The 14,406-nt window shown below is 45.6% G+C and overlaps 1 protein-coding gene across 2 annotated transcripts; it reads left to right on the top strand.

Annotated features, from left to right (window-relative positions):
- The first annotated feature begins 3,904 nt into the window (after positions 1 to 3,904).
- On the top strand, positions 3,905 to 14,005 carry LOC146567869 (DNA-directed RNA polymerase III subunit RPC4). 2 transcript variants are annotated; one of them, XM_085283533.1, is made up of 8 exons: positions 3,905 to 5,756; positions 6,781 to 6,827; positions 6,899 to 7,053; positions 7,148 to 7,266; positions 7,955 to 8,051; positions 8,567 to 8,838; positions 9,752 to 9,901; positions 10,108 to 13,092. In XM_085283533.1, exons 1-8 carry the CDS (start codon positions 5,577 to 5,579, stop codon positions 10,393 to 10,395), a joined length of 1,308 nt encoding a protein of 435 aa, XP_085139659.1. In that variant the 5' UTR covers positions 3,905 to 5,576; the 3' UTR covers positions 10,396 to 13,092. The 2 variants fall into 2 exon arrangements, with proteins under 2 accessions (XP_085139659.1, XP_085139658.1); XM_085283532.1 differs by lacking the exon at positions 10,108 to 13,092 and adding an exon at positions 13,105 to 14,005 and having other exon boundaries at positions 3,925 to 5,756.
- The last annotated feature ends 401 nt before the right edge of the window (positions 14,006 to 14,406 follow it).

Genomic DNA, 14,406 nt, shown 5'->3' with positions numbered 1-14,406 from the left:
GACTCTTCCTCCCGTCTTTAGTCCAAACATGTCGTTTTGGCTGACCTCAGAACAGTTTCCCACTTTGCCTCAGTCCATTTTAAATGAGCGTTGGTCCAGAGAGGACAGCAGAGTGTCTGCATCGTGTTCACATGTGTGATCTGTGGATGGCAGAGCGAGCTGTGTTCCAGCTGAAACTCATTTCCATGACAGACTCACAGGTGTGAGTCTCTGTGTGCAAGTTTCAGCCTTGCACACAGAGATTTCTCCAGCTTTAACCGCTGGGCCCTCTTTCATTCTACTTTTAAATATCCTAGAACCACAAGTGCAGTGGAGCTGATGGGCTGGATTCATCAGGCAAGCTCACTTCAAAGAATTGCCCTACGTCAATGTGTCCCAGCTGCCAAAGGGCAAGAATGTCAAAGAACCATTAATTAAATATGCAAAGATTACAAGAAGCTTCAAAGGAAAATCCCCTTTGGCAGTTCAGTCCATTTGACCTGCTGCAGTTTAACTGTCAGCGTCCAGGCTCTTCACACACAAGCATGCACACACATACCTTCCCTGTCATAGCTCCTCAATCCAATGGCAAAGATTTAAAACGTGATTATGAGCAGATAAGTACTGACTGATATGCCTTTTAAAGTAAATGCATTCATTCGGGGTGTATCCACTAACACTGTGCAAAACAGTTTCTCTTTCGTCCTGGAGTGTTGGTCATACTTGTATATTACTGGAAGTCACTACAAAAGCAGGAAACATTAAACTGGAGCACAGTGGATCGTTGGTAAAACTACAGCACTGTCTAAATCTTTGCTGCTCCCCTGGCTTTCTGCTCTCTGTCTGATTGTCAGCTCTGCCTGCTCTGCAGCCTCACTGCAGAACTCTGAACAGTCACTTTTCAGAGGATCTACCAGGAACAAGCTGCTGCTCACCTCACATTAGGCTGGGACTACAACCTAATGTGGATAAAATGGCCCTGGATGGGGTCAAAGCCCTTTATGCTACTCCACCCTTCACCATCATCGCCAGCCCCTTTTTCAAAGCTAACAGATAAAACCAACATAAGTGGCCCCAGTAAAATCTGAATGCTTAACCGTACAGTCCCCAGGACTCACTGTACAGTGTTGGATTGTGTGTCCACAGGTGTTTGTACTTTGCGCCGTAATAAAATGACGGTAAAAGGCTCCGCCCACATCCCATCCAGGTCTTACCATGCAACGACTCTGTGAATGCACTGGAGAAGTGTAGTGGTAGAGTCCTCCGTCAGGAATGAGATATGTGTGTCGACTTTTTATTCTCCCTTAAGATTATCGTGCCATAACGCTGCCCAGAGCAGCTCTGCTAACAGTCCCCAGGACTCACTGTACAGTTTTAGAGTAAATATAAATGATTTTAATCAAATCCAGTGTCTCCACACTCATTAGATTTCAACACAGCTGAACGCTATAATCATAACACAATAATTAAGTAAGCAAATTTATTTCAAAAGAGTTTTATCATCAGGTCCTCACACTACCTCCACCATGTTTGACTGTTGCTGTAATTTCCTTGTTTCTGTAATGCTGTGTTCATTTTAAACCAGAAGTAATAAACCTACCAGAAAGTTAAATGTGGTCGTGTCAGTCCACAGAAGTTTTCCCACAATTTTGGGAGGATCATCAATGTGAGACGGGCATTTGTGTTGTTTTGGGGCAGCAGTGGTTTTCACCATTTTTGCCCATCCTGTTTGTTATTGTTGACTCTGAGTGGCATGAGTCCTGCAGTTTACTGAGTTCTTCTGTGACCTCCTGCTTCAGTTGTTGATGTAGTGTTGGAGTAATTTTGGTATGTCACTCCTGGTTGGGCTGAAGGACCGTGATGATTTTAAAGGTATGACTGAACATTTTTTGGAGGATTTCTTCGTATCAATAATAAGCTGTGTTCTGTCTGTCTCTGCAGTGTCTACTTGAACAAAATACACGAGACTCGCGTGAAATGTCACAGGTGGAATCCAGCCATGCTTTTCAGTTCTATCGTCTATATTCTCAAACCTGTCATAGCAGATCAACCCGGCGTTCCATGACAGACACTTGAACACTGCTGTCTGACTCTGAAAGTAGAAGGAACCTGGAGAAACACTGTTTTTGTAGGTTGAGTTTATTTTACCTCCAACAACAGAGTTTGATATGATAAGAGTGTTTCCACATGTTTCAAGACTTGCACCAAACACAGTCTTCAAAGACAATTTATGATTTAAACTATTTCACCAACGTGCATTAAAAAGTTCAGTTTAAGAGACACGAGAAACCTCAGCTGGTGCTGCATGTCTTTATCGTGTTCATCATGTGTTAGGACCAGAGCATGGCAGCTTTTAACGTGACCGCAGAACCAAGACGCTGCCTGGAGGTTATTTACTGCCACTGCTGAAGTAAACGCTTGTGTCACTTTGATGGATGCAGAACACTGAGAGCAAGCTCGCAGTCTTTCAGGTAAATGCTCACATGACTCCGTTTTGTTCTGTTCAGCAGGGTTCATCCAGCACTAGATGGGTCTCAGTAACTTATATGTGAAACATGAAGTACTTTTTAGTACTTTAGTACATTAACATGTTACTGTTACTGATAAATGTCAAGTGATTAAGACTGAAAGGAAACAAGAACATTTCTCTGGTGTCCGCGGTGTACAGTCACAATGAAACAGCTGCATTTTAATGAAGTCTGAACAGAAGCTGAACACAGCCTAACGTTTATTACATGGAAACATTTTCAGCCTTTTGTCTGTTGGACTAAAAACTAATCGTTTGCAATAAAGATGACTGGATTCTGCTAGGGTGGCTAAGTTGAAGGTGAATTCAGCTGTCCCTGCAGTATATTGGTGAGATAAGATCTCTGTCTATCCCAGCGATAGCCATCAGCTGACTTGAACCCTGACATCAGACATTATCTAGTACATTATCCAGTTTTATCCAAGTCTTGTAAAGTCATATCTTATCTGTGTAAAAGGTTACCTTTCCTAAGATACCATGAAGCAATTGTTTTTTTGAGGTGGGGCGGAGGTTGTTTTTGGGTGTCATTGTCTGTTGTGCTCTTGTGTAACTTTGTTTTGTCTCTTTCTTTTCTTTGTAGCTGCTGTGATGAATATTCAGAGGTGCTCACTGCTCTCTCAGCAGTAACGGGGTTTTGTATTAGTGTTCAGTATTGTCATTTCTTACACCGTGTATAAAAGGGATGCAATATTTAACAGTGAGGTGAGCCAAACATTTGCATTTAAGCTTCTGCTTTTATTATGTAGTTAAAAGAGGATTTCTCGTCCCTGTTTCTATAAATCTAGCTGTTCCTAAAATACCAAAATAGTTATGTTTAATACTAATTTTGTAAATCACTAGTGAATGATTGAAGCAGCATAATTTTTGTGGTCAATTGGTGCATAAATATAGTCTGTAAATCTGGAGTCAAACAAAGCTGTGAGAGGTAACAAAATATGTTTAATGCTTTTATGTCTGTTTAAAGTGATAATAAATTGTATTCTATAAATACAAAAATAGGAAATGTCATTATTTTGGTGGGTTCACGCTGTTCTGTTCGCTTTCCAATCTCATATAACGAGATGATAAACTCTCCCTTTATGTTTGCTCCACTATTGTAGCGTTAGCTTGATGCTGGAGAACCGCAACCGCCACATATGGACCCCGGCACTCATTCAAAGGAGTATCAGTCCACATTAAGAAAAAATTATTCTATTCGTAATTCTATTTGGAGAAAAAGGTTGAAATGTGGAGATAACAGCTGTACCCTCTGAGTTAGTAAAATCATACTTCAGAATCAGTTTTACAAGGAAATGATTTTGCTTTTAGCTCATAAACACAGAGTGTAGCAAACAAGGTAGTTTGTCCTGAGACAACAGTAATCTCCCCATTTTGACTTATTCCAGTCACAGAAGCGTTGGAGGTAGTTCGTAAGAGATTACAGGATGACCCCAACCTCAGCAGCAGGACCGCTCTCAGCATCGACCAAGTGTGTTTGAACTGTGTCTTCATTCCACCTACTTCACATACAAGGGTCAGTTCTACAGACAGAAACATGGGTGTGCCATGGGCTCCCCAGTTTCACCCATCGTGGCCAATTTGTACATGGAAGAAGTGGAAAAGAGGGCTTTGCTATCCTACCCTGGAACACCACCAAGTCATTGGTTCAGATAAGTGGATGACACCTGGGTGAAAATCAAATCTCAGGACGTACCACAATTCACGGATCACATTAACTCGGTGGACCGACTCATCAAATTCACCAGGGAGGATATGAAAAGTGGCAGGTTAGCCTTCTTAGACTGTGAGATTTCCATCAGTAATGGGGGACATCTAAAAGTACCGTAAACCTACACATACGGATCAGTATCTAAGGTTTGACTCTCATCATCCACTGGAGCACAAACTGGGCGTCATCAGGACGCTACCACACAGAGCGAACACCATCCCCACTGACACAGCAGCCAGGGAGGCAGAAGAACATCAAGAAGGCCCTGAGTAACTGTGGTTATCCCAGCTGGACTTTTGTCAAAGCTGGGAAGGCTCCTAAAGAAAGCTCCGATCCAGGAGAGAAGGACAACCGCTGCCTAAGAGAAAACCTGTAGTGATCCCGTACGTGTCAGGAGTATCGGATTCATAGATCAGGGAAACCAAACAACCTCTGACTAAGCGGATGGCACAACACAGCAGAGCCACCTCGTCAGGCCAGGACTCTGCAGCCTATTTACACCTACAGGCCAGTGGACACTCGTTCAGTGATGAGGATGTAACATCCTGGACAGGGAGGGACGCTGGTTTGAGGGCGGAGTCAAGGAGGGAAAGACCATCTCTGGTCATTTTTGTATAGCATATCATAAATATAAACATATTTATAAAAATAACTCGTGAAAAATATATTAACCACTTTCACTAAATGGCACCATGACCCACTGCTTCTGTAAAGAAACTGACATGCGTCACATTTCGTGGCTACGCAGACAGCGCCATCTTGTGGTGGCTCCGGTGTAGTGCTGCTTGAGAACAATAGCAGCGAACTGCGGAAGGAAATTAGAGCCGTTTAACCGGGACAAATACAGCAGGCGGCAAAAGCAAAGCGGTGTTGCAGCCGTTTCAGCGCCTTCGTGCAGTAAGTGCGTCGTGCTTTGTTGGCACCGTTGTTTGCAATTGATTTATTTTGCATCCACCGACAGGACACTCCGTCGGTTACGGCTGAGAGGACATCTGCACGCAGTACACTGTTTATCATCACCGCGACCCAGTAACCGCGGCAGACGGTGTTGCGTTCGCAACCAGATTGGATTAACTTCCTGCTGCGATATGGCGCGTGGAAACAACACGGAGGGGAACGAGCTGCTATTTAGCTTAGAGGAGCCCCGCTAAGGATCACTGTTACCTCAGTGAAACAAACTAGTTCTGAGGCACACCGAGGGACCAGTGGGCCATGAGCTGTGGGCGCTCGGCTAACAAATACCGGATTTTAACAGCCCTATTTTCAAAATAAAAGCCGTCGTTTATTAACAGACCTGCGTGAGAAACAGCTGAACGGACACGCATTAAAAATACTGAGAGGAAGCACAGCAGGTATCGCGACATGAGCGACTCCGGGGATGCAGCAAGTGTTCCCGGCTTCTCCTCCCCGAGCAGCGGGGCTGGGCTGGGGAGAGCACTCGCGGCCCGGGTCAGGACTCTGACCTCCCCACCTCCGCCTGGAAGACTGACGTCCCTCAGAACCCGGGACCTGACGCTGGGGGGAGGCTTCAAAAAGACTAAGGTAACCGAGCACAGCCCCGGTGTTAATAATGCCGCGTGCTTATTTTGCGTGAAGTGGAAATAATAAAGCACAGTCCCGTGAGTGTAATCCCGGGGTCATAAGTCTGCTGACACGTTCACGGGCTTCTCTGCAGACATCTGATGGCGTTATCGTGTTACGATGGGGGGACTCGGTGGTCATGTGGCATGTTGTGTCTCTCCTACAGTCCACTCAGCCAAGCCCCGCCCCCTGATCACGTGTTACAGTAACACTAATACTCAGGCTATAACAACCCTGCACACATTTGTTCATTCTGATTTGTGTTTCTGTATCTGCACGCAGTTGCTGTATAAAATTCGTTTGTGTTTACTTACTCATATAGAGATGTTTGTGTTATATATACTGGAACAAATTGCTCGTTTGTGTACAAACATGATCACACGCTCACAGTTCCAGATAAACCAACAAGTATACAACAGTGTAAATACAAAACATGTGAGTTAGGTTCGTCAGGGGCTCTGAATGGGCCATGGATGTGAAGCAGATGAAGGCAGAGAAGAAACAAGTTAGATTAAATTAGATTAGATGAAACTTTATTAATCCCTCGGGTGGCTTCCTCTGGGAAATTCTGTTTCACAGCACCGACAGAAGTTACAAAAGGATGTAAGCAGAAATAGAAATATATCACATATATAAATACAGAGACATGTATGTTAAAGGTGTTATTTAAATGCTAACTTAGCACTGTGAACATTTGCAGACAGTAGCAGTCAGGACAGTGACTGCAGCTTGGTCAGTTTGGGAGTTAAAGGAAGTTTTTCTGTTTTTTTTAATGCAGGATTTGATAGAAACAGGGAAAGAGGTCAGGGTCAGCGCTACAGCTCACATTCTTGCTTTGATGCCTGTTAACTCCTGGTCAGGTTTTAAAAGTAAGGTTTATAATTCATAATAATATCCATGTAGTTGAGTAGAAAAGCATTCACACCTCGTTTGAATCCTAATGAGGACATACGTGTTTCTTTTCTCTCCTGGTTTGTACCAACAGAAAACCTTTGAGCCTAACGTCCACGCCGTGAGGAAGAGTAAAGACGAGTGAGTGACGACAGTATGAGAATTTCATCTGTGTATGCACTGTGTCATTTAATGATCCTGAACACCTGTAGGCTAAAGGAGGAGATCCACGTGGCTCCGAAAAAGGAGAGAAGAGATAGGAATGAGCGGAGGAGAGAGAGCAGAGGGAGGAGGAAGGAGCGGCCTCAGACCATCCAGTCCCACTCCATCTTTGAACAGGGTCCTGCTGACAGCGTGCGCAAAACAGGTGCACACCCACAGCCCTCTTCTCATTCTGTTGGATGTCTTTCTCCAGACTGCATTTCCTCTTCATCGCACTCAATCAGTGCTTCTGCCTACAGGCTGGCATGGTGCTACACACCTGCAGGAGTCTGCCACCTCTCCTGTCTGCAAACTGCTCAAGAAAGAGACAAAGGAGGAAGAGGAAGATGAGATACTCAGTAAACTTCAGCGAGATGATGTGAGTGCTTCCTGTTTCGTTCCTGTGAAGCTTTAAAGATGAATTAAAACTGTAGTCAGGAGCCCATAAACGTTAGCTGTTCTCACTTCTCGTGTTTATTCTGGAACGTGTTCACATTGACTTGGAAATCATTGTTTTGACATATTACAACAAGTAAAAAGGTGTGAGGGTATGAACTCTCCCCCTCCTCCTCCTGTTCATGCATGTGCAGTGAAAGCGCACCGATGCAGTCGTGTGCGTCACAGACACCAAAAGATTAAAAGAACCCAACAGATGCAAAGAGCTCCACTTTTCATCTTTATGGATCGACCCTCAGCTGCAGGTCAGCAGGACCTTTGCCTCAGTGCTTCACCTGATGTATTGGCAGGTCACATTTGCAGATGTGTTGGTAACGGCCGGTAAATGGAAACAAAAAACGTCACACAAGGAAGCACATTATGAGCGTTAAGGTTGCATCGTTTGTCCACCAGAGGGCACTCTCCAACCTCCCTGTTGGCAGCAGGTGTCTGTAACACTATCAGCTGATCCGCAGAGCAGGTTTATGTGTGTGAGCAGTGTTCAGACAGTTTAATGCTGTAAGAGTTTGCACCACTGACCGTCGGCCTGCGAGTGAGTGCAGTGTTTCATGACAGTCAGCTGATAATCAGCTGACCATTGGGAAACTAATGTTATGCATCTGTACCTACAGTTCATCGATGATCCGGGTCTGAGGAATGATGCAAAGCTGAAGCCCATCCAGCTGCCTCTGTGTCAGTCCAGCAGTCGCACTCTGACCTCCAGGACACGTGAGAAAACCTCCCACGCTGCACAGCGTCACAAGCAGTTCACTCAGTCACAGCACTGACGTCAGAGTTTAGGCTCTGCTGTTTCCACTTCAACAATAACGTGACTGTTAATGTGCCATGTTTGGTAAGACGTGCAGGAAATGTGTCAGTCAATGAATGATAAATGGAAAGTAATGATTCTTAATCAAAGATGGTGTGATCAGTCACGAGGAGATGTAGATGTATGAAGATCTATGATCTGTTATCACTAAATAGTCACGCTGACCTGATGAATGAGGGTAAAGCAAAGGGAAGTTAAAAAAGGAGGAGCTGAAGGGACCTGCGTGGGCAGCAGAGGGAAAGATGAGCTACCCTTTGCAGAGCTGCTGAAGGTGGAGGCCTTCATGAAGGCAGGCAGCAGAGTAGCAGAGCTCACTGACTTTGCACTGAGTGATGTGGTGGATGACAGACAGTGTCCTCACTGAGCTCCTGCATGTCTGTCTGTGAGTAGTGATCACTCTGTGTTGTGATGGCAGGTCCAGAGAGGCCCACTGTGTTCAGACCTCAGTCCTGTGCAGGGACCAGCAGGACCGAGCGGCCTAAATCAGAGCAGCCGTCGCTGGTAGAACTGCTGCAGGATCTCAGCCTGTCCGGCAGGGAGGAGCTCTTCTTCATGCAGCTGCCCGACTGCATGCCAGGCAGAGCGTCTGGAGCGAAGGTCGACCTGGCTCCTGGGCCTGCAGCAGAGACGCCTGCAACAAAGGAGGGCAAGCATGAAGTGAAGAGGACTCCACATCTTCAAGCAAAAGTGAGTAGACGGGATAAACACATGTTAAAGGACTGACCCATCCAGATGTTTGAGCGTGATTCCTAACATCAGCCCTGAAAGCTTTGTTTGCATCTATCCATAAGCTCCTCGGCCATTTTTGTTTGCATCTTCTGCTTCCAGCCTAATACAGTGGTACAGCATGCAGTCCTCTTCCTGCAGACGTCCTTAGTTAACGGTCGCTGACAGAAACAGCTAAGCTGTGCCAGTGAGGTCAAACCTAGAGCTCAGCAGTGTTTCTGCCTGACAGCTGTACAAGTGTTTCCTGCAGCACAGAGGCGGTGAACACCTCTCTCATCACAGATATTTATGTTATGCTATGTTAATTTAATTTTACAAAATTATGTAAAGCAGCTGCTGGCGAAATTCACTGATTTGTGGAACAGATTCCAGGACTAAAATCCTCCCTTTGGATTTTGTTGCACGTCCTCGTTCATTCTCAGGTGTTTTGGAAGCGGCTGAAACAACGCTTCATCCGTGCTACCCACATAAAGATTGTTGTGGACCCAGCGCTGCCCTCCAAGGCAGCAGCAGCTACCCCCAGCAGGACGCTGCCCTGCAGACCATAAAAACATAAACAAGCTGCAGCGTACTCCCTGCATAGGTCACCAACTCATAACAGTACTAACACAACAAGCTGTTACACGCACATCCACACCGATGTCTAATTCAGAATCCCCAAATCAGCCACAGTCAGGTTCAGACACCAGGGCTCCTAACATCTCACGCGTGGCTTTGACTTCGCATTTTACCCACTGCACAGGAAACACTCAGCCTGAAACACCATCACGTGATCTGTGGTCTGCATCATCAAGCCTCACTGAAGCACAGTGGACTGTTGTAACTGCTTCTAAAGAGTGTGTGTGTGTGCGTGTGTGTGTGTGTGTGCACTCAGAGTGCAGTGAAAGAGGGCTGTCCTGTGCTCTCGCAGTTCCCAGAAGGATTTCTGGGTAAGCTGCAGATCAGGAAGTCAGGAAAGGTGGAGCTGAAGCTGGGTGACATCATCATGGACGTCTCAGAGGGAGCTGCATTCTCCTTCCTGCAGGTAACGCGTTTGTGTTCTAACATTATTTTTGCATTGCAATCATTAACTAGTGTAAGCAGATCTGTCAGACCTGTGTGGTCATGGATTACATATGATGCTCAAATTTCCCACCAAAAAAAGTTCAAATAAACAAAAGGATAATATGACACTACCTTTAGTTTTACATAGTATTACAGCAGGTTTAGACATTTTTATTATTGTTTCAGTCATGTGACCTTTGCAGTATAATTTGTGAGTTACAAACACCAAAAGCTGCAGACACCGGGGACCACGAGCTGGTGAGGCGTCCTCTGGATGAATGGGGAGGGTTGCTCATCCAGTTTGGCCAGTGTCTGGTTAATGAGAGATCTCGTGTGAATAAATCTAAATGCCTCCACTTCCTCCATGACCTCTACTTTCTGTTTGTAACAGAGACTTGGCTAAGTGTCGGGGAGCGTCTCCCACCTCGTCCACCTGGATGTACACGTCTAACTCTCCTATATGGTTATGGTTAATGTTAGCTGGAACAGGTGCACCACCTTCCTCACATTCACCAATATGAATGCTGGGGTGGGGGCGGACTAGGAGACTGTAACTACTCCTGCTTAATGGTTTACTGTCACATTAGCTAACAAAAGTGAAATGGTGACGTCACAGCTCCAGCCGTGCACGGCTGGCTCTGCTTTGCACAGTTTGCATTTAACTTTGCTTTCTGTGAAATGCTTTCACATTTTTTAAAATCTCAGTTTCCGTTTTCTTCCGTCCTCCTGCTTTGCCGGTCGCACTGTGTTCTTCTTCGTTGGTATTAAATGCAGTCTTGGCAGACAGTATAGGTGATACTGCCCCATAGCTGCCTGTAGTGTATTACAGTTATAAAAACACGTATGACACGTCGACAAGTTTTTATAGTCAGTATCATGGATGTTGATGAATTGTTGCAGCCCTGCCTCCAGCTTTGACAGATGTCCACGTTTACTCAGGGCCTTGTTGACCTGATGTTCCTCCCTGCTGCTGTCTCTGTGGGGATGGTGTTCAGATTCAGAAGACTTTATTTATCCCCCAGGGGCAATTAAGAGACTGACCGTGCCGACCGTACATGCAATACACAAACATCACATTGGGGAGACAGGTAGGTAGCTGGCCGGTCAGCAGCACGAGCAGCGACCCAGAACCGAACAATGGAAAAATGCACAACATGAGGAAGGACAAGGAGGAAAAAGAACCCCCCCCCAGACTGAGCTCCAACAGGGAGGTCAGTTTGAGAACAGAAAAAAATCACCTCAGCGCATAGCACATGAAAAGCTCTTAATACACCATAGAAACACATGACAAGCAACAGGGATGAGTAAAAGGAGAGAGCCGTGTAGACAGCACATCCGGGCCTGCAGCATATGTGCTGCTCCCCTTTGAGCCACCGTAAGCATCGGAGGCGTTTGGAAGGGGAGGGGGGATGAGTGTATGTCTGCATGGCTCTGTGTTGACACCCAGGTTGTGCTCCATTCAGTGACGAGGGTCAGACCTTAAATACTGATCCGAATGCTTCCTGGGGCTCATAAGTAGATTTTCTCCTGCTAGTCTTTCTGGTCTAGCAGAACTGTGCACCTACCCTTGTCTACTGGAAGGATGTTGATGTTTGTGAAGTAGTCAGACTCGAACGTCAAGGAAGGTGGTAGGGAAGCAGACTATGCCGACAGTTCAGGTTTCCAAGGTGAGCAATTTATTTACAGTGAACTTAATTTAATGTAACTTAACAAAACTTCCTCCCCAAATAAACTCTATTAACATAACATGGCTCTGGTGACACAGCTCACCTCTGCTCTCTGCTGCATCTGGTAGAGACTGGCTTTAAATAGGGCCATCAATTTCCTTCCAATTGCCCAGCCAGTACCACTCACTCAACTGAGGGATCTAAAACTCTACCCAGATGATCGAAAAACACAAAACCTCTACACACTTCTAATATGCACATTTACACAACTAAATGGCAGTGTTAACGAAAGGAAAAACATTCAACAAATCCCTTTAAACCTTAACACAAACAAAAGGAAGCATCTCTCTGGAAAAACAAACCCCTCCACTTGGTTTGATCTGCTGATGTCATGTGTGACATCATCAGGACTTTAAAATGAGGAAATGCCAGGTGGGCGTTTCCCCACGCCTGACCCTCATGAAGACTGAAAAGACAAACAGAGTAAGTATGAACAAATGACTTAATCTGTAACATAATAAAGTATAAAGAAACATGTAACTGAGTATTTGTCTTAATTTGCAGAATGTTTGATTTGCCGGCAACAAAACGCTTCCACAAACAAACCCGGGATAGTGAGTGAAGCAATGTTACTTGACAAATAGCAAATCATAGCAAATACATAGAAACAGAATAATGTGTACAATGTGCAAAAAAAGGTAAACACATATGGGGCAAATGGAGAGCATTGCAACTGCTGCTCTGCTTTGTCACAATGTTGTTGTCATTACTAAGTGATGTGAGTGCCTCCCTCTCGTCCATGCTGATGTTGGATGCTGGCTTTGCATTGCTGCTCTGCTTCTACAGCTGTAGCGTTGTTGTTTCTGTGGCTGGGGTCAAAGTTCAACCCTTTTGAAAGGATGTGATCAGTCTGTGTCATCCTCGGTGGGGCGTCCTTCTCTACACGTTAGACCAAACCCCGAGCCTTGGCTGAATGATATCAGTCGAGCTGCCACACGAGGAAGGATCAGCTTCAGGCGTCTCACGGTGTTCTTAGTGAACGTTGGCCCTACTGTCAAAGCTGAAGACAGGAAACATTTCACTGATATTTAAAATACTTCTCACAAACCTCATGTCCTTCAGTACAGTTGATTATTATCTGAAACCTTCCAGTACACACCCTTTGATGCTTCTTCTGAAGAAGGTTGCCACATTCAGAGAACATACAGTGGCTTGCAAAAGTGTTCGGCTCTCTTGAACTTTCCCACATTTTGTCACATTTTATTGGAATTCCAGGTGAAAGGCCAACACAAAGTGGTGCACACGTGAGAAGTGGAACGAAAATCATACGTGATTCCAAACATGTGTTACAAATAAATAACTGCAAAGTGGCGTGTGCGTAATACAGCAAGCCACTGTATCTGCTCAGAGGCTGAGGAGCAGCACTGACAGCAACACACGGGCGTCCACGGTGAAGGAAAACAACCATTCATTACGTCACTGCCTATTCACACGCCATCTCTCCCTCTTTCTGCAGCAACTGGTGTCTGTGCGTCTGTGTGATGGGCGGACTGGAGATATGATGGTGCTGGGAAACGTCCATCACAAATTGGTTTTATCTCCGGACTTCCAGGCTTTACTGGGCCAAGCTGCATCACAGCAGCCTCCGGGCCCCTGAGGGTCTCCCTGCAGGTGACCCGTAGACACTGTAGGAGGAGAAACTGCAGTAAATGTGTTGGGAAGAACAGTCTGAGGGTACACTGCTGAGAGTCACCATCAAGGTAACATGCATCTGTGTTTAAATCATGTGAAGTCTTTGAAATGAATCTTTTTAAAACACAGACGTTTCCCTCTCTGGGATGAAGATATCAGCGCAGTAAAATGGGCCATGAACCATCAGCCTGCTGACCACAAGGACCGTCATAGTGTGTCACTCACACGGGCTGACACAAGGCCTGATGCAGCAGTACAGTATCTGGATGCTGAGCTGTAGTAAAAATGTCACCACAGGGTTTTTCCCATTTAAAGAGCAGCTTCTGCAATGACCCAGGATGTGTGACAGACTCCTCCCACCAGAGGATGGCTGTGGGTCTCAGACACATGGGTGTGTCTTAATGGGGACCAGTGCCTGCTGAGTGGTTGGATTCAACAACAAGTACTTAACCACCAGATGACACCACCTGGCCCTCTCTCCTCCACCCAACAGCCTGTTACTGAGTGTTGCTTTGAGTGTCTGACTGAACACGTGGCCAGCTGGTATATTAGTATCAGCTGATTTGTGTCTGGTGCTAGGACATTGACCTTCGTAAATGAGGTCATTTGTAACCCGTCCACTGTACATGTGTGTATGTAGTCCAGTGCAGCAGCCTGGTCGGAGCGAGAAGCCTTTCTGTTGAACCCAGGTCTGTTTGTCAAAGTAAAACTTTATATAAACTGTTTTTGGTTGACTTTTATTTGACAGGGAAGCTTGGGGACCGTTAGAGCTTTGTTTGTTATTTTGGCATTGCTCACTGCTGACGTCAATAAATGGCTGCATAGCATTTTGAAAAGCGCTGTTTTGGCTCTTACTTTCGATTTACCCCTCGGCCACGAACGTAACAGCGTTTCAGGAAACGAGCTGAAGAACAAGCAGCCTGTCAGGACAGCAGGTCATCGTCAGTCACAGCGTTCCTCATTTGTTCGACGCATGTCTTGAGCCAGAAACTTCAAATGTTGCATGAATGTGTCACACAAAGAACCACAAAGCCCTGAAAGGTGAAGTCAGTAACACAGATCACTGAAACACCTCGTCGTCATACGGCTGACATGTTGTATCCTGCCTGACACTGGGGGCTTCATG

The sequence above is a fragment of the Mchenga conophoros genome, linkage group LG8 (assembly GCF_057382185.1).
Source record: "Mchenga conophoros isolate Kocher_MC1m ecotype Shallow Benthic linkage group LG8, M_conophoros_male_GT1.1, whole genome shotgun sequence".
NCBI lineage: Eukaryota > Metazoa > Chordata > Actinopteri > Cichliformes > Cichlidae > Mchenga > Mchenga conophoros.
This window is presented reverse-complemented; position numbering and strand designations above follow the sequence as displayed.